The sequence below is a fragment of the Morone saxatilis genome, unplaced genomic scaffold (genome assembly GCF_004916995.1).
Source record: "Morone saxatilis isolate NCDOM2014 unplaced genomic scaffold, NCSU_SB_2.0 Contig11, whole genome shotgun sequence".
NCBI lineage: Eukaryota > Metazoa > Chordata > Actinopteri > Moronidae > Morone > Morone saxatilis.
Genome location: NW_023339663.1, coordinates 17,162,822 through 17,182,987, shown reverse-complemented (window position 1 = coordinate 17,182,987; position 20,166 = coordinate 17,162,822). Strand labels below are relative to the sequence as shown.

Here is a 20,166-nt window from a genome sequence, read left to right as displayed (position 1 = left end):
TGCCTTATTTAAGGATACATTTTGGTAACATTTATGTTATATCTACAATGAATTTCTCTTGAAGGCAATGTCAATGTCAATGCACAGCATGAACATTGTTCATCTTTCCTGTGACCAATGTGAAAAACAACAATTGTCAGTTTTTAATTCTCATCTTCAAAGTGTTGCATATCAGACTGGAGATAAAAAACAAAGAAGAAAGATCTGTGGGAGAGTGGGCATTTCCATGGTTCATGTGTCAGACACAACACTGCTCCAGTGATCTTTCACACACCCGTTCTCTTCTTTTTGTTGATGATCACCTTTGCCCCCTATCACCAAACCCAAGACCCCACCTCCTCCCCCTCTCGTATTCATATCCATTCATACAAAGCTGGATGTTCCTGGATCAAATGCAAGAGGAAATACTTTAAACTAAGGAATGTAAATACTCGGATCAAACTGAAGATCAGCATACTGACAGCCATTAAAAGAAAAAGCTGAGGATATTCTAAATATTTGATATTGTCAACAACTCCCACGAAAAGACCAAAACCATCATCAACCATGTTAGTCTGTCTCAGTACCTTCCAAATTTCCAAGCTTATATGTGGCACTCAACCGCAAGCAAATAGTTTTTTCTGAGGATGTAAACTTAAATGAGCCATAAATACATACTAACATTTTTAAAAAAGCCAAACAATTTGTTTAAACAGCTGGGCACTGTTTTTAGCACACGCTACTAACAGAAGTAAACGGTTTGTTTGTCTGGGACTATTTTCAGCTGCGGATTAAGACACATCCAGTGCACCGGCAAGTATTTACAAGTTTATGTGCGACTGTCTCAAAATAAAGTATAGTGCCCACGTTTATTGTGATACATGTAATGGACAACAATGGAGCTTTGTGGCACAGATGAATAAGCTGTTTCAGGTGAGTATCTTATAATTTGGACATTTTGTATTTTGTGTTTGCACCATTACTTTTGTCAGCTATTGTTAGAGCAACTAAAAATGTGTCCATTAGTGTTACTTACTTAAAAATAAAGGCACTATTGACCTTTTCCACACATTGTCATCATCAAACTAAACAGCTGGAATAAAAGTACTCTGTGGAATGACTGAATGTCATAGTGAAAAACAGAAGTTTTGAATTTAAAAGGAACTTCTATTAAAAGTGTTGAATTTTGCTGAACAGCCTATGTCTCATCCCAGCAGGTGTCAGTTTGTCAGCATCAAGGCCAACCTTTATCAGTTCTTTACAGTAAACCGCAACCATCCATGCTGTCACACCCTAGCAGCTGTGGACCGGGCCTAAGTAGTCATCAGAAAACATTTCAGATATCTCTGGTGGTTACTGTCTGTTGTCATACCCTTGTGCCTCATTCTGACGTTAGATTAGCAAAAGTTTTACGGGATGACTCTGAGATATGTGCACAATGATGGGAAAATAGAGAAATTACCACAGTCATGTTACTATAACCTCTGACACTTCACTTTAGGGAAATACCGATTTACTGCAACATTCCGTGGGAAATAAAATATCTGTTGCACTGAAATGCTATAGGTTGCTGAAAACAATGCGCTTGAGTTGCAAAGTAGTTTTCGTGCTATACGTCTGTAGGTAAATTAAATAAGAAAAATAATTCCTTTCAAACACATTTTGCTTTTGTGAGAAATACATACATGCGTCTGAGCAATTCAATTAATTATAGAGAAAGTTTTGAAGATTGTCTGTTTTCCGTCTTCAGCATCATATTTATCAGCACTGATGAAACGGTATCTCAATGGCAAAGGGTCACACAGTTTAACATGCCTCTAATTAGTGTTTCTGAGATCTGGCATGTATAGCTTCAAGCCAAATATTGTGCAATGTATCCCCAATTGAAACAAATTTGACTTTTTGTTTGACTGTGCCTTTTTAACTCGTATTGCTCCTCCTAGCCTGTGAGTGTGTTTAATATAAACACACTCTGATGACAAGAGAACACTCAATCTATCCAGACAGGAACGTCAGAATTCCTGGAAGACCGTGACTTTTTTTTTTGTTGTTGCTGCCATTAGGTTGAAACAGAGCACACGCATTCCACATAGGGGGATTAACGACCTCAGATAGCTCAACACCACAAATGCAAACTCACTTTGATTGATTACTGCAGTCTTTGGTGTGATATGAAGCTGGTCATTAAGTGATATGGCAAGATAACAGTGGTATTTCACGCACCGACCTTCTTTTCCTGGTCATGCATGAGTTTGGCTGCAGATGGCTCGTACAGTGCAGCCAAGTCAACCACATCTAAGAGGCAGATAAAAAAAGGAATAAAATTCTAATTGAATGAAGAAAAGAAATTAATTTCACTAAGTCGGAGGTGTGCAGCTGTGCTGTGTGATTGATCATCTAGTGGTAGAGGAGATAAGTGATCACAGGGACTGAACAGCTATCACAGTAGACCACAGGCCTTTAGTCAGACAAGTTATGTGCATGCTCACACACATGCACACGACTACAGCAGAGGGATAGGAGATTTTTCTCTATGCACATAGAATGTGCTTTGGTTTTGTTAAAGCTGCATGAAGTAACTTGTGGCCGTAAGGGGGCAGAAAAATTCTAAAACACACTGATAGCTACACATATACAAAAGATCACCGGCTAATGAATGGTATGGCTAACCTAATTTTGCACATTCCGAGACAGAGAAACATTACCAGTCGTTGTTTCTGGCCACGTGACAAAGGTAGCTCATTTAGCTCTGGTTGGGCTCCACCAAGGGATGGGTCTTTAATTCACCAGCTACTCAATAAATATGTCATCTGCCATTTGGTGCTGGGTAGGTACAGTACAAAGGGTTCATCTGAGCTGCCAATATGGGTAAATCCAATAAATTTGCAAGCCATAAAACAATGAGCAACAAATAAAAGAGGTAAGAGAGCTCATGAGAGCAGGTTTCTTTTGAAGCATGCAGCCTGATTCTAACATGCAAAATGCTTAAGAGTTATCTAGAGCTGCAACTATGCAAATGTTTTCATTATCAATAAAGCTGCTAGTTATTTTCTTCATTAAAGGTGGGATCAGTTATTCTAGAAAAGGATAGTTGATTGTTGATTAAAGCACAGAGCCACTTTGTTTACAATTTACCATCACCCAAAGCATCTGTATTTGATGACTAACTAACTATCTTTTCTTTAAGTTATAAATCAATTCTTCAATAAAATGTTAGAAAGAATTCCCATCCAAAGTTCCGAAAGCCTGAGGTGATGCCGTGAAATTCCTTCCTCCTCAAGAAGACGACAAAGAAAAGCAACAAATCCCCACAACTGGAAATATAGAAAGGGTTTAACAACGATTAATTGAGTATCAAAATAGTTGTTTCAGCTGTGGGGTTATTCTTTTGGTAGTGAAACATTTAGAGGAAAAGTGTGCAGCAGAGAATGAAGAATAAAGTGAAGGATAATAACAGCAACCACTTTACAACACTTTTCTTAGCATGAACTAGCTAGCAGGTGTTTATTTATTGGCTCACTGGCCCAAATCTAAATGTATATGATAAGTGAACTGAGACACTGTACTACAAGTAATTAACAGAAATTAACTAGCCTGTGCTGTGAAACAATTTCAACTGTTGGATGATAGCCATGCATTCATACTAACCGAGGAATATGTAAAGGGTTTATAATACATCTCTGCTGCTGTGGACAGTAATAGTCCATTAGCTGGGCGCCATGGGATTTTCATGCCTTGGACCACTGTAGACTCTGGACTCACCTCTGTTTAATATCTTGGCTTTGTTTGTTTATTTGTGTCTTGTATATGTGTGTGTGGGGAGGGTGGGTCAGCTTATAAGTAATTAACAAGCAGTTCGCTCCACCTAGGGAAGCAGGGAAGTTACTCATGCGGTGTATCCTGACAAGGTCACTGGCTGATAGATGAGGCTGAGCAAGGGGATTTTTCCGAGATTGTGAAGGCAGGCAGAACTGTGGGAACCAGACAATTAGTGGGTAGAAGGTGGGCAGCCATGTTGGATGATGACCATGAGACTGACTTACATAGATACTCACCACTTGGCTGGCTGACAGGGGGAAAGCAGACACCTGGGCCCAACTAACTCTTAACACACAGTCATTTATCTTTGAGGAGGCTGAGCAGGCAATGTGCCAGCATTTTAGGAAGAGCATGGGTTATTTCCAATCAAACAAACATGGATGAGATCAGTGTAAACACAATGACAATATACATATTTCAGACATGAACATTAATACGTATTCTTTTTGGATTAGCTGTAGAAGCCTTTTGTCTTATTATACTTGTGTATTTCCTGGATTTTACTGGCAAATATAGAGGTGGGATCTTACACACACACACACACAAATACAGGCAGAAACCCACTCACTAAACAATATATGTGCCTACAGTATAAATATAAGGTCAACACCTATATAGTGCATCAAAATTTTACAATAAGCAATCTTGAATTTTCATTAACTTACAATAAAACAAACTTACACGTAAAAGTCTGTCGCAACAAGACTAGGAAAAAAAGAGAAGTATAAGAGAAATAGGATTTTAAATAGAACATGACATTTGCCTGCGAAGGTGTGAATATTCTTTGGCAACATTTGTAATTATTTCCCAACCTCGAGGGAACTGGTGACTTAAAGAAGCAGACTGCCTGACAAAAGCAGAATAACCAATATTATTCAACTGAATTCTGCACATATACACCAACATAAAAAACACCATCCGACAGAAGTTGCTGAAAACATGGGCGACGTCTGCTGCTAGATTACTTATACATCTTGTGAAGGCTTCATTGGCAGGTTAGCTTTAGAATGATATAAAACAGATACGATTCTAATACACGTTTAATACATGTACCAGGTACAGTCTCCTTGGAGTTAAAAGGTTTACTGTTGTTCCAATATCCATGCTATTTTCAGGACATTCTGTCGTGGATAGTATGAAAGCTATTAAGCATCATAACACACAGTGGCATTTTAAAGACCTTTTAAAGAAGACAAAAACAATGTCTCACATGCACCTGGAGCTTCAAAGCCTCCAAAACTCTTATTCGGGACTTGAAATACACCAGGCACTTGACAACAGCTGTTAATCAGATAATGAAAGCCTCACAGTTACACAAGCACACTTTTAGAGAAGCGGCTATAAATTATTCGCCATGACAGCATACGAGGGCAGGGAGAGAGTGAGGGTGGGATTTGGTACCAGGCACTTGCCTTCCCAACAGAATGACGCATCATACCAGCACTATGGTGAAACACTCCATCAGCCATTTCCCCACAGCGCACTATTTTAAGGTATCTTTCCTGTTGAACGCTACAGAGCTCAGTTCCCTAACAGTAACTGCGAAGAAAAATAGAAGCAGACACTCAAGGAATTATGACACGGCATGAGGTGTCTCCATAGTCTAAGAATCCCCTAAAATGCACATGTTTTTGTGACAGATGAACTGTGAGCTGCAGCGCGGTCTTGCAATGGAAAACACTCCACAGTGTCTTCACCCTGGGACACAGCCTGCTCAACACCTCAAATGTTTGTAACCTGACTACATAGTTTCAGGGTGAACTCCTGCTCCACTTACCCTCTTCACCTCACTCACCTCAATCACCAAGTGACCTGCCATGGTAACAATACACAGCATCCCACTAGGTACAGAGGCCCAACAAGCGCACCCACGGGTCAGCGGGTGTATGGTGGAAAAGTGTTGCCCTCTGACACCGACAGTGTTTCCAGGTTGGAGAGCTCTGGCCTGCCATGGTGGTCCACACAGATGGACCGCAGCTCAATCAGATAACCTCCCCTGGGGATCAGCTTCACCTCTGTAACTCTCATCCAAGACATCCAGGGTTAATCTCCCAGAGTGGAGATTGATATCTGGATAAGAAAGAATAGAAGATTAGGATATGGTGTGGTGGAAGTCTGGGTGAAAATTTAGGAGGTCATCTGACCTCTGGAGGAAGGGGTCGCACACACTGACAGGGCTTTTTCAATTAATCTGGAAAGATATTTATTTAAGGGCCAATAATTCATGTGCAGAGTACATATTGTAATAATTAAAAGTGACAATGTAGGAAGAGGGACTGCTTTCACAGCCCGGTCATGAGACGTCCCTCGGTTTTTCAGCTAGGTTACTGCGCCTTTAACAGCACGACCCGGAACTGCAACAGGTTCCCCGGCTCTGTTGCCTTTTCTTTCCCGGTCAGGTCTCAGCAGTGGTGGGAGCGTGGATTTCATCATCCGAGCTCACAAAATCACCTAAAATGAGCGTCCCGGCGTTTATCGATATTACGGAAGAAGACCAGGTACGACACAAGGCTTTACAAACTCACCTCTCATTGTTCCGCCCGCGGATGAGTCGATACATGGAAACGACCCAACCAGATAACTTAGCATGATAGCTAGCAGGAATGCTAAGCGTTGTTAGCCGCCGGGCTGAATGCTAGCTAAGCGACGTGCTGAGTGTGTGACGTGTGTGGGAGCACGTTATGTGTACATGTATCAGTAAACCTACCGTGTAAAGGTGCTTTGTGTCTAAATTAGTCGAGACTCGTTGCTATTGTGTTTAATCACGCTGCCACAAACGCCTTTAAAGGTGTAACGTTAGCTTTGAATGCTAGCTGCTTAGCCAGACGTGTTAGCTGATAAACAAAGACGTAATAAAAAATAACAAGCCACCCAAACAATCCTGCTTGATAGTCAACTATAACTGATAACGTAGATGTACAAAAAAAATGCTTGTAACTTTCCCTGCTGCAGCAAATTTTCAACACCAGAACAGTAGAAAGTGAAAACATATTAGTCTAAACCATTATATCTACACACTGTTACTCATATGTAGCTTGCTAGTGCAATTCTTTATGTTGTTTAATTTAGCCACTAGTACTCATTATGTGAATGTCTCCCATTTCCAGGCGTTAGAGCTGAGAGCCTACATCAAGTCCAAAGGAGCTGATATATCAGAAGAGAACTCTGAAGGTGGACTTCACGTAGACCTGGCTCAGATCATCGAGGCGTGCGATGTATGCCTCAAGGACGATGATAAAGGTAGGTGATGGTGAAGAACACCCCTGTATCTTACGCGTGGTCAGTTAGTTAGAAACAGCCAATAGACCTTTTTCATAAGCAGATGTGTTACGTTGTGCACAGGTGTCATACGCAACATTACTCATGGCTCGGTTGTATTTATCTTCTCCAGTTGTCCAACGTTCACAATACCAGCTCGCCTGAGTGCAATGCAGTAGTTCTACATGTCATTAACTACACTTGTTGAGTGCAGTTAACTCTGAAACTACTCCTGGATGGATGACCATTTTTTCAGTCACTAATGGACTCTCCCTGTCTCTCTGCAGATGTGGAGAGTGTGATGAACAGCATTGTGTCTCTGCTGCTGATTCTGGAGACGGAGAAGCAAGAGGCTCTCATTGAAAGTCTATGTGAGAAACTGGTGAAGTTCCGTGAAGGAGAGAGACCCTCCCTCAGGATGCAGCTGTGAGTGTTTTTACTATTTTCTTTCTGTCCACAGCAGTGCCTCTCTTCATTGACATTTCCAAATCTCTGACCAGGTATACGATCCACGTGCATGGAAACGTAAGCAGGCCATTGTTTTGATGTTAGTCGGGGTCGTGGCAGCTGGTCTTGACAGCTTAACATCAGGATACTGTTAAGAACGTTGACGGGCAGGAAAGCGGCTATCTTCCTTTCGTAACAAAGGGCATGTGACGAGAATCAAATCCGAGTTCAAACACTTGACAATCTCTTTCATGTTTCGATGTTAACAGGCTGAGTAACCTGTTCCACGGCATGGATGAGAATACTCCAGTGAGGTACACGGTCTTCTGTGGCCTCATCAAGGTTGCGGCAACCTGTAATGCCATCTCCTTCATCCCCACTGACCTTGATCAGGTATATCTACTCACCTCCATTAATATAAACACTGCAAGAGATCACATTTTTCAAACTACAAGTGGCATTTCATTCTCTGCAGTTCATTTATGATACATGTTTGTGTTGCTTACTAGGTGCGCAAGTGGATTGTTGACTGGAACCTGACCACAGAGAAGAAGCACGTACTCCTGAGGCTGGTGTATGAAGCATTGGTTGACTGCAAAAAGAGGTAAGTACATACAGATGTGTACAGAAATACAATACAGAGTATTTAAGATGTATAAACTCATGGTGATACATTTGTTTATGCATTTACACACCTCTGGGCCTAGGATTCTGAGATTGTGTGTTATCCTTCAAGTAAATTACCTCGGTGCAAAAGAGTTTTCAACGACGTTCCAACAATTTGCTCATTACACAGTGATGCTGCAGCCAAAGTGATGGTTGAGCTGCTGGGAAGTTACACAGAAGACAATGCATCACAAGCACGTGTCGATGCCCACAGGTAAACATGGAGACCCTCTGTAACGTTTGACATTAATCCTTTCACATAACGTACATCCCTCATTCATACACACGTCTCTGTCTCTTATCTTTAGATGTATCGTCCGAGCTCTCAAAGACCCCAACACCTTCCTGATTGACCATCTGCTCACCCTGAAACCTGTTCGCTTCCTGGAGGGAGAACTCATCCATGACGTTAGTACTGAAGGATGTGCAATGCCTTGTGGTGTTAAATGTATAAAAGACATTACTCGCATTGTCAGTTAACATAATTAGTTCTTGGAAAACGTGACTTTCTCGATGCCTTTTATAACACACAAAGCACATCGAACCGTTGTTTCAAAACAAATATTCCATTAGTCATTGCGACAAACCTGTCGCTCTTGTATGTGGAGACTGGTTATGTCATGTGATTATAATGCTAATGCACACTGATTTAAAAGCTGTTTGACTGTGTTTTATGTAGGGCTTGGATGCATTTTTGATATGTTGTGTCAGTGACAGCTAAGGCAAGCAAAACTCGATATTTAAATGCCGACCAGTTACAAAGGTCGAATGTTGAGCAACGGGAATCTCAGCATCTGAGCGGGTTGAGGCAATGAAGAAATATTTTTAATATGGTGTGTGTGCACCCTGAGTGTCGTTCATGGATCAACAGAATGGCATTTCTAAGATATTAATAGTTTAATCCAATGTTCATCAAGGAAAAAACACCAGTGTGGTGTGCATTCCATTTATCTGTCTCATAACCTCAGTCTAGACATGATTATCATAACTTGTCTGTATGAATATAAAGATTTTTCAACTGTGTTGTATAATGGCATTTCACTCTCTTCTGACTCTTTTCAGCTCTTAACCATCTTTGTGAGCGCTAAACTAGCAGCATACGTAAAGTTTTACCAGAGTAACAAAGACTTCATTGATTCTCTTGGTAAGTAGCCCTAACTCAAGATATTGGTTGCATCAATATATGTATGTATGTATATATATATGTGTATATATGTATGTATATGTATGTATATGTATGTGTGTGTATATATATATATACACAAACACACATACTGGCAATGTTAATGTCTATCCTTACCGTATTTATAAATCAGCATTGACATATGTATTGTAACTTGCCTTATAAGAGCACTTTTGAGTGTGTTGAGAGTACTGTCTTTAAAGGGCCGCTCAGATGTTGCGTCTTTAAGGTGTGTGTATATACACTATTGTGAATGGAGACACGCGACAAGCACACTAAGAATCTAAAGCGCCGCTGTGAGATGGAACAGTCTCAACTTTTTAGAATGCAGCGAGCGCACCACAGGTCTGTATCTTTTAATGAGTTAAGTCGGTGAGGGGTACTGCTAAATTATTGCAACTTCATCATCATCGTCATGCAAGCTGCAGGTTTTGGTTGCTTAGGAACAACAGACGTAACAGTAGAGCAACCTCCCTTGGAGGTTGAAAAAAAGTATGACAGTGGTGTGGCTGGCGTTTTCCTAGGGAAAATCTGAATGGCCTCTAAAGCAATTTGATATTTTCTTAGTCTTTAGGAACTAGGGTCTTTTCCCATAATTTATACCTTTATTATAATTGTATAGCTTAAGTATACTGCTATTGCTATGATTATGAGGGGCACTTGGGAAAACATTTAAACCTCTAAGAGGAAATGGATTTAAATTTAATAACAAATTGGATTCATAGGAAGGCTATTCTGTATAAATAGCAGTACAAAAGCACATTTAAAGACCATCTGAACAACCTTTTCCTATAAGTAATCACAGAATCTATATAAAATAAAAACACTGTGCTCTGTTGACATAGTACAGGAATGTGTATGTGTCAGCAGTGTGTCCCTTTCTCACTACTAAAGGCTTAGCTGTAATTACAAGCATGTGTAGGATGGACTCTCAAAACAGACAATGTGGAGTGGTGTTTGTGTTAATGAGTAGATTCCCTGACTGCATGCTCCTAAATGTAGAAACAATTATCACAGGGAAACTCCCGGAGTCGAGAGTAATCGACTGTGACTGTTTTGTGCTTAATGATCCCTGCGTGTCGCTCCCCAGGCCTGTCTCACGAGCAAAACCTGGCCAAGATGCGTTTGCTGACATTCATGGGCATGGCGGTGGAATTCAAGGAGATCTCCTTTGACACAATGCAACAGGAGCTGCAGATCGGAGCTGAGGATGTTGAGGCTTTTGTCATTGACGGTACAAGCGCTTCACCTCAAATTAATCTTTGCTGTCCACCCTCGTTAAGTATGCTGTTAGTTTCTCATAAGCCACTAATGGTGGGATGAAAGGGTAGTGATTGCACAGTGGTCACTGGTCTTCAACCAGTGAAGAAATGGCATATAACCAAACATAGCACTTTCAGTGTTTTATGACCCGCATTAGATTTCTCTCCTGTTTCAATTTCCAATTTCTTAAAGTGTTATTGTGTTTGTGGTGTTTTGCTTTCTCTTTATTCCCTATCGGTCTGCTTTTTCTTTCTAGCTGTTCGTACCAAGATGGTGTACTGCAAAATCGACCAGACACAGCGAAAAGTGGTTGTGAGGTAATACGTTTTTATCAAACTGTCGTGCACGACTTATTTGTCTTACATTTTGACCAAGTAAAGATCGTTATTAGTGGGGCAGTGATGGCATGTAGGCTTGGTATCAGTGTAGACCCAATGTACTTTACCTGGATCATCCAAAAAAAAGTGTTGCACATGTGTACTGTATTACCCAGAGGTTGGGACTGATGCGTCAGATAATATTTGGAAATTTGGGACTTCCATGTAGTTGTGGTTGGCTTCTTACCGGTATTCAAAAGTGAAAGTTACAAGTGAAACCTAGCTAAGATTCTGCTGAAGTAAAAACAACTTGAGGTTAAAATTTAGGTGACAGTTTTTTTTTTTGTCTTCTGTGGAGCCTCCTGTTTTATTTTTTTACATTGTTTTTTCAGATTGGCCAAAATTAGGCAGCAATGATTAATTAATTAGTATGTGGGTTGGTTTGTATTCTTGAATCTGGTCAAAGCAGTCTCTTTTGTCAGGGTCAAGGATGCTATGGGTTTATTTGATTCTGGTCTGCAGATAAATATGTGTAGAAACTAGACAATATTATTGCTCATACATTTCTTTCAAGGAAATATTTTTCTCTCTATAGTGTAGCATGGAAGACATGACCTTGGCCTGCATTTATTTTGTCAATTTAACATTCTTGCTTTTGTTTCCACTCAATCAGCCACAGCACACACCGCACCTTTGGCAAGCAGCAGTGGCAGCAGCTGCACGACAGCCTCAGCTCCTGGAAGGCCAACCTAGCAACCGTCAAGACCAGTCTGCAAGCCCTGTCACCTTCTGCTTAATTCCACCTTAACCCGACTGTCTAGACTGCCTGACCCTCTACTCTTTTCTGCTTTCCAAATCCTCAGACTGAAATGATCAGCTTTTATATTCATCCAATAAAACAACAATGGATATCACCCGTGATTGCTTCTTTCTTGTTAAAGAATTAAAGATTGCTGGAGTTATTCTGAAGTAACAGCAAGTTGAATAACAGCCGAAAGCTTTACTGTGCCATTAATGTATAAATATACATATAATCAATCTTTTCAGACAACTACCTCACTAGTTGCCTTATCATCTTTTCAGAAAGCCATACAGTGACTTTAATGGGAGCTTGTCCCCTAGCGGCTCTCAGCATCTGGTTTTGCTTAAAGGACAGCAGGCCTGTACTAGATGAGATGAACTGTTACTTGGGTTGAGAAATGTCCTGCAGTGAGAGGGTCACTTGTCTGGGAAAACATGAGAGGTGACAAAAGTAAAGTGAACTTAGGATGACCCTGTCTGCTGAGGTCAGAGCTGCATTACTGTAACAGCAACACTTAAGCTTGTGTGGTGTAGGCGCTGATTTACGGCAACTACAAATTAGAAACTGTCCACGGTAATAGATACAGTTCAGCTGTCGTCAGTATGACTCAATGTCTCTTGATGTGTCTTAAAAGTGGAAAAACTAGGACCTCTAAATTCCAGTTTTTAAGTTCACCTTGCCTTTGCCCATTGATGGAAAGTGCCATTCATCCAGAGCATTAGGATGTGAACTCTAATGATATATGGCCCAGGCATTAGGTGTAAAAGGGGTCTGTTGGAGTTCTCTCCCTCTGCGGCTGTGATGAAATCAGCACAAACTGACAAAGTGCAGACTACTGACATAGCACTCTTTGAATACCCACCCCCCACCCCTGCGCTTTTTCTTTGACTAATAAAGCCACGGCTCAGTGGGTTTACTTTTTTTTTTCTCATTCTGTACCGAGTAAAGTCATAATCTGATCATTCCAGCCCTGCCACTCAAATATTTTTTCTCAGATTAAATAGGCATTAGAAGTATACATTTATTGCAGCAGTGTGTTCTTTTTACTATCATGCCAGAGGTCTGCAGAGGCTCACCACTCACTTCTGTCCAGTTGTCCACAGGGAGCAGCATCTCTGACTCTTATCAGTGAGTGTAAATCACAAAACACGTTCTCAGGAGCATAACCTCATCACAGTCACCCGCAAGGTGGAGTGTATAGCTGGAGATAAAAACTAATGTGACCAAGGTTCAGCAAAATGTTTGCAAACCTCCAATCTTGGTTTCCATCTTTCAGCATATTCTCCTTTTTCTCTGCAAGCAATTGCTTCTCAGCTACTTTTCTCATTCTGGATGGTGATCTCCCCCTCTCTTCTTGTCTCTAATTTGTCTCACTGACTTTAAATAACTGTTTTGGGGATGGTCTGTCATGTGAGATTTCCCAGATGTAAATATTGCGTGCTGTGGTTGGTTTATCTGGTGCAAAAATCACAACCTCTTCGTATCATAGTCAGATAGAGGTACTTCTGCATTGTTCGCTGATGAAAAAAGCAAATGATTTAATTGGAAGCTGAGCTGCCTAACTAGGCCGTTTTGCACATGGAGCTCAGGTTATCAGCAGATGTGGAAGGAACTAAGTACATTTACTCCAGTACTGTATTTACTGTATAATTTTGTAACTTGTATCTTGTTGAGTTTTTCCATTTCCTGTTAATTTATACATGTTCCACAACACGTCAGAGGGAAATGTACTTTTCAACGCCACTACATTTGTTTTCAGCTATAGATAATAGTTACCTCTTAGATTAAGATTTAACATTTAAAAACATGAATTTAATCTTATAAAATGTATTGTTCAAGTTCCAGTGGCTTCCAACCTTTCTGGTCTGTGAACTCTCAAAAAAGTGTAGTTTGGGCAGATTTAGTTGAAGTGCAGATTACACTTATATTGTTTCATTTAAGGAACTGTTTACCAAACAGATAAAATGAATCAAAATTTCACACTGTCAAAGCAAAGATTCTTACTCCAGTAATCATGTCATGGCCCCTCAGATTTATTTTGTGACTATTTGGAGGGGGCCCAACCCCTTGATTGGGAACTACTGGACAAAACTAACTGAATATAAAGAATAAAAACTAGTTCCACCTTGACCAGTTACAACATTAAAATGTTATTTACAAATCAAATTATTTGCATTAACTATTATTATTGTAATATATAATAATATGCCAATTATCAACAAGCAAGCAACAAGCATTTTTAAGTTTGATACTGATGCATTTGGCTGACAGATGTTTTTGTTTACTTCAGTAGGAATTCAAGACTTTTACTTGTAATAGAATATTTTCACATTGTGGTATTGGTACCTTTACTTAAGTAAATGATCTGAATACTTTTTCCACCAGTGGTCACAATCCACCGTGTTTGTGCACAAACTCCATGAGCTGATGTAGAATCACATGGATACCCCAGCAGTGAGACACTATTAAGCAATATAACATTGATATGGCAGTATGTGGTGTAAGGTGGCAATATCATCTGACATCACACACTAGATAAAGTCTCTGACAGTATCCAGAGTCAACACAGGGGCTCTCACTGTACTTCAATTAGCACCATGCAGTAGTCAGCTAGATAATGTTCAATTGCATCCTATCTCTGCTTTACATAAACACTAGCCAAGAGGCCCTGAGGCTCAGTGGCAGATGTGTATTGACAGGGAGAGTGTGAAACATAAACACTATTATGGAGAATGCTTTGCCAAACAGAATGGGAAACTTTATCTTCACTGTGTTGCTGCATGTTTTACTGTTTGTGGTGTCTCTTAAGTTGCTATAGTCACCATTCTTTGTGGGTGAAAAAAGCCAGACTAAGTGTATTTTATCACAGATGACTCCGGAGCCCATTACACAACCTTTTCCCATACAAGGCCCGTGCATATTAGAGTAGTCACCGACTACCGAGCTGCTGAGAGAGCAGAGGTTTAGTGCTGATGCAAAGATCCCAAAAGATAGCATCACGTTACAAAAGTAATTTGCGTCCATCCGTTAGAAGTGAGGATAAACATTGTAAACATGAAAAAGGCATTGAGGCTGAAGCAGTTCAGATGTTGAGGCCAAAATATGGCATCCGTCCCTTTTAAAGGGTCATTAAAGTAAAATGACCCTATAAATCCTATTAACTAGTAGACAAGATCAACCAGAGGTTACGCTTAAGGGCCAAATTTGTTACACATGGTAGCCCCATTTTAAGTTAAAATGTGTTTTTTGTTTAGTTATTGTGTAGTACCATTTAAACTACAGCATTAAGCTCATAATGTTTATGCAGGTATATATACAGAGAGACAGAGAGAAAGGGAGAGTGTGTGTGTGTGTGTGTGTTAAAAAGCCTTCAGTGGTGACATTTATATACGTCTTTTGTAAGAAATGAATTTACAGTTTTGATATTCAGTTGCTGACTCTTTTTCAGAGCAAATTTCTTAAATTGTAACCATCAAATAATCTTATAGATATACAGCAACATCATGTCACTGAGTACTGCTTAGGTATGACCAAGAGCAAAGGGCTCAAACTGATCTGGCTTTGGGAGGAGTAAGGCGTGAGGAGTCTGACTCAGAGTCAGAAGTCAGATGATGCATGTGTAATCCTATTTAACACTTTGGTGTGAAAATACTTGCTGAAAGCTACTTTCACTTTCGTGGTTTCAGCTGCCATCTAGCGTCGACTTTTAGTTCCAGAACTTTTTTTTTAATCACATTTTCCAGGTAAACGCGATCGATTGGTTCAGTCTGCGCAGGTAGTTTAGGAAGCGCAGGGGCTACATCTGCTGGGAGTAAACAAAAACCTTCTCGTAACCTACCGGAACTGTCTTGGGTTCTTCAGGGACTACCACAGCTTTAACTATGTATTTTGTCTATAAATAATGAGCCGTGTTAAACTTTTTCAAAGTAAGGTGCAACACTGTTGTTTGTGACTATCGCTGGACGTTTCCTGATTCATCTTATCAGCGTCGAGGCTCGGACACGTACCTGCCGCTGCTTTTAGATTAGGTTTCATTTTGTCGGCTTTGAACTCTGACTATCATTATGAGATACTTTTCTTCATAAGGTAATGTGGAATTATGGTATCTGGTGCTTGGTGGTTACAGTAAAGTGCAGATATTGTAGTTTTTGAAGGAGCTGGGCGCGTTGTTAATAGTACTCTGCCCTCTGTGCTGCCAATTAATGCCACACCCGTTATCCGTGCGCAGGTGCACGCGTGACCATGTTGTTTCATCTGTTCATACTCCTTCAACTCCTGTCTTGTGGAGATCTGGCCTGTATGAGGAGCTTGCTGTCGAAGGAAGGATCACAAGACCAAGAAGGTGAGGTGTAAGCGCAAAGGAATCCACTTTACGCACACCACAATGAATCCATTTTTTACGCACACAATGAATCCACTTTACGCAACACACATGAATCCCACTTTACGCACACACTGAATCCACTTTACGCACACATATATGTGTAGTTCCCTGTTAATCGGCTGTTTGGACTTCCCCCTCCCAGTGTTTGTGGATGAGGGGGACGCAAATTCGTTCCTGGGTCGCCATCTGCTGTTCAACCGGTTTGACTTTGAGATGTTCGTTCCTGGAAATCTGGAGAGGGAGTGTTTTGAAGAAGTCTGCAATTACGAAGAAGCGAGGGAGGTCTTTGAGAACGTCCCTGCTACAGTTAAGTGAAGGTGTTCAGTGGGCTGCTGCTCACTGGGGTCATGTCATGGGCACGGAGAGGCAGGAGTTCACCACACTAATGATGGTTTTGTTTTGCAGGACACTTTTTGGAAGGAATACACTGAAGGTAAGAGAGATAATGAACTACCTCAATGTGATACTTGGATCATTTTAAATTCATGTTAACAGACACGAAAGTAGTGTACAGCTATATGTTGTTTACGGATACTTGTGTGTTGCTGTAGCTTGGATAATTGTTTACCATTGCTTTCAAAAACCTGTTTGACCACTTGTTCAGGAGCGCACAGTAGCACTGAAAATGACTGCTAGGCCTACAAGTCAATGTATTGCTCAAATTCCAACTGTGGGCCATACCTCGCCTTTGCAAATATAATTTGTTTTCGCATTAGTGATGAGGACTGAATTCTGAATAGATCTAATAACAGAATGCCTACTACTTGTAGAATATTAAACTATATTCCACTTCCAAACCAAAGAATCAGTATCAGATGTGTTATTCAGGTGGTTTTTAGAATGTCATACAACTCCCTGCCATTATCAGACAAGCTCAGCGCTGTCCAGTTATTCACTTTGGTCGGTGATGATTCACAGATAAGGACAAGCGTGGTCGGGTTGATGTGACATCTCTTTTGGTGGGACTGATCGCTGGTGGAGTGGCCATTGTTATCCTTTGTCTGCTGATCTGGTATTTCTGTCATGGCAAATGCAAGGACGACTTCAGCCGTGCAAGGTAAGTGAGAGAGACCTTTTTCACAGCAGCCATTTTGACATTATAATGGCTGCTGTGAAAAGGTATATTAGTGGCAGATACATTGTTTTTGCACACTTTCACTTTACTACCACCTTTTAGTTATAGTGCCCCCGAGACTATAGATGCCTATACAACTCTTTTGCATTATAAACTCAGGTACTTGAACAAACTGACGATTTAAACACAAAATATTTCAGAGCTTGGACATATGGACCATTTTATGGTATAATTTGATGCCACTCTTGTACAGTATCTATTGTTCTTACCTGTTCAGGGCTGCAATTGTCAATTAATCTGCAGATGATTTTCTTGGTTATCATTTTGGCTGTAAAATGACAATAGTTACAATTTCCCTAAGCCTAAATTTACATAATACATTTCTTGTTTTGTCTGATAATATATTCAGTTAACTATAATACATGACAAAGGAAAGCATCAAATACTCAAGCTGGAACCAGTGATTGCTCAAAATAGACAATGATGAAATGATCAATGAATTGTCAAAATTGTTGCAGAATTATATTCTATGAATCGACTAATAAATGAATTGCTAAGTTATTCAAGCTCTGCAACTGCTCTAACAATATGTTACTGCTTCTTGTTAGACATAGCACTGTGGAACCTACTCATGCAATGTCTTGTGTACAGCTGTATGACGACAATAAAGTTAACCTTAACCCTTGGTATTAAATAGGGCACATGTTAATAACATGATATACATGTCTACACTCCTCTCACAGCTCCATTCGGGGACGGCCGAGGAGGAGTAATGCTTCTCTAATAATGCGACGACTAGAGGAGGTGTCCTTACAACCTGTGCCCCCACCCGCATCGCCTTCCTGTATGGAGGAAATTGATCCCCCGGGGCTGCCGTCTTATGAGCAGGCAATCGCTAAAAGTGGACAGCACGACGCCCCACCTCCCCCCTATCCTGGGTATTTGCATATGCATTTGTATTTGCAGTTATGTCATAACTCACTTTTCAAGTTTTTCTTGCGCACACACACACACACACACACAATCCACATTGCAGTCACAGATAATTCACACATTTCTTTATAACTTACTTTTCTTGTTTTTGGTTTTAGCTCACGACCTGGAACTCTACGGCGGTAGTATCTTCGGGACAACATATCCGCACATCTGTCAATGTTGGGGAGAGAATTACCACATTTACACTACTGCTCTGCTTTTCATTGTATACCAATTTTGGCATCATCATATGATTTAAGACATTGCCTTATACCTTCTGTTTATTGCTCTGATTAAGCTTTCTTTTCTTTCTTTTTATTTTTCCCCTTGTACATTTCTAATCTTTCTGATCTGTTGGTGTACCTTTTCCCTAGCAGTATAATCATGTCCATTTTTAGCTCCCCCTTCTTTACCTGCTTGGTGCCAGCATGTAGTTTTTCACTGGCCTCTATTAACTATTTTCACAGTTGTGATTATGCTTTGTGACTCCAACCATGTGCTGAATAAGCTTAATAATACACTGACCCAATTTGCTGCTTTTTGTATAAATGAAAATGAAGAATCAATAATGTGTTAGACGTGAGAGCTATAAGTTGCTGCAATATTTAAGCCCGTAAGGGGCAGCTTCCATAGACACAGCATGTATAGAAGGTCTGAGAGAGAGAGCGACATTAGGATTATGTTCATTACACAACAAGTATTAATTGCAAGGGAAGAGAGACTGATCGCTTTATATAGTCCTACAGCTTCCTGTCTCCTTCAGAAGGACAGCAAACAGCTTTTAATGACATAGTGGTTGAAAGCTGTCTTATCTTTTAGTTTTTTAAAGTGCAGATTTTCTTGCTCCTTTATAAAGTTCTAGTGTGTCAGGAAATGTTAACTAATGAGAATGTTCTTCTAATATGTGATGTCTTTTTTTACCTTCAATTTCTACATTGTGGTTAATTATTAAATGGACTATAAATGGATGGAGGTGGAAGTTCTGCAAATTCAGTTTTACAACCTTTTACATTTATAAAACAATTTGTCCAACAGAGTCTCTCACTTACAGTAACTATAACTTGAAAGAGCATTATACAAGCCTGTTGTATGATGGTGTCTCATTCTCATTAGATGAGAACTACAAGAGATAAGAAGTTATTATGTCACTGTTAATTGCCAGAGTTTTATCCTGACAGTATGAGAACTTATCAAGGGCTTTGTTAAATCTGATCTGAAGCATAACTGCTTGTAATAAACATCTTTGAATTATGTTTTTAATAAAATGGATATTTTAATTATTTGATGTATTTCAACTGTGTGTGAGGTTGTGTATGTGTGTGCTCGCTCTTTACTGATTCCCACTTTGATATTTCCTGTTAAAATATGATCAGTGTTGAGGGTTTTGTCAGCTATATTAGATGTAGTTTTTTTAACTGGAAAAAAAAATGCTGAAACTGAAACACTGTAGGTAATGTAATTTCCATAGTATAAAGTGTTCAGACCAAAACAACTATTATCAGCTTTCATCACAACCTTTTTTGATTTTTTTTTTTTAGAAAATCAGTCAATATGACAAGTCAATGTATCTGTGAATACCAATGAGTTATATATTTTTTTATTTATGTATTTATGTACAGTTTATGTACAATAAAATAAAAAGATTGGGAATATGCAGCTGAGATCTCCAATTTCAGTTATCTTCAGAGATGCTAAATGGTTCAAAATAACAAAATGGCAAAAATCAATATGGCTGCTGGTCGAAGCAAAGAAGTTATTCCCAAAAAGTCTCAAAAGGGGATTTACAGTCTCCAGTGACAAAACGAAACAGTGGCTCTCAAAAATGTAGATATTTGCCTCAATGTATCTATAATCCACTGAGAATTAAAAGACACCATACCAAGACTATTTGAAATCTTTATATTTCTCTTATAATTTCAACACGTCATCCAAGCAGAGGCAGACTATATAACAAATCGCTTCATATGTGACTCATGAGGTTCTGCAGCGCTGTACAAA

At 39.9% G+C, this 20,166-nt stretch overlaps 2 protein-coding genes across 2 annotated transcripts; both read left to right on the top strand.

Moving 5' to 3' along the window:
- The first annotated feature begins 6,138 nt into the window (after positions 1-6,138).
- eif3m (eukaryotic translation initiation factor 3, subunit M) lies at positions 6,139-11,846 on the top strand. Its single transcript, XM_035652462.1, has 11 exons — positions 6,139-6,296; positions 6,906-7,038; positions 7,344-7,482; positions 7,773-7,896; positions 8,013-8,107; positions 8,300-8,383; positions 8,478-8,577; positions 9,232-9,313; positions 10,443-10,586; positions 10,872-10,932; positions 11,606-11,846. The coding sequence occupies exons 1-11, from the start codon at positions 6,255-6,257 to the stop codon at positions 11,727-11,729; spliced, it is 1,128 nt and encodes a 375-aa protein (XP_035508355.1). The 5' UTR covers positions 6,139-6,254; the 3' UTR covers positions 11,730-11,846.
- Positions 11,847-15,507: 3,661 nt separating this feature from the next.
- Positions 15,508-19,440, top strand: prrg4 (proline rich Gla (G-carboxyglutamic acid) 4 (transmembrane)). Its single transcript, XM_035682261.1, has 7 exons — positions 15,508-15,820; positions 15,963-16,076; positions 16,261-16,424; positions 16,524-16,551; positions 17,037-17,175; positions 17,937-18,131; positions 18,285-19,440. The coding sequence occupies exons 2-7, from the start codon at positions 15,977-15,979 to the stop codon at positions 18,310-18,312; spliced, it is 654 nt and encodes a 217-aa protein (XP_035538154.1). The 5' UTR covers positions 15,508-15,820; positions 15,963-15,976; the 3' UTR covers positions 18,313-19,440.
- Positions 19,441-20,166: the final 726 nt, after the last annotated feature.

Bases quoted from the DNA above. Each gene is read 5' to 3' on its own strand.
- eif3m (XM_035652462.1), top strand. From the start codon at position 6,255: ATGAGCGTCCCGGCGTTTATCGATATTACGGAAGAAGACCAG. The intron at 7,039-7,343 runs GTAGGTGATGGT...GTCTCTCTGCAG, and splicing joins CCTCAAGGACGATGATAAAG to ATGTGGAGAGTGTGATGAAC. The intron at 7,483-7,772 runs GTGAGTGTTTTT...CGATGTTAACAG, and splicing joins CCCTCCCTCAGGATGCAGCT to GCTGAGTAACCTGTTCCACG.
- prrg4 (XM_035682261.1), top strand. From the start codon at position 15,977: ATGTTGTTTCATCTGTTCATACTCCTTCAACTCCTGTCTTGTGGAGAT. The intron at 16,552-17,036 runs GTAAGAGAGATA...GATGATTCACAG, and splicing joins TTGGAAGGAATACACTGAAG to ATAAGGACAAGCGTGGTCGG. The intron at 18,132-18,284 runs GTATTTGCATAT...TTTTGGTTTTAG, and splicing joins CCACCTCCCCCCTATCCTGG to CTCACGACCTGGAACTCTAC.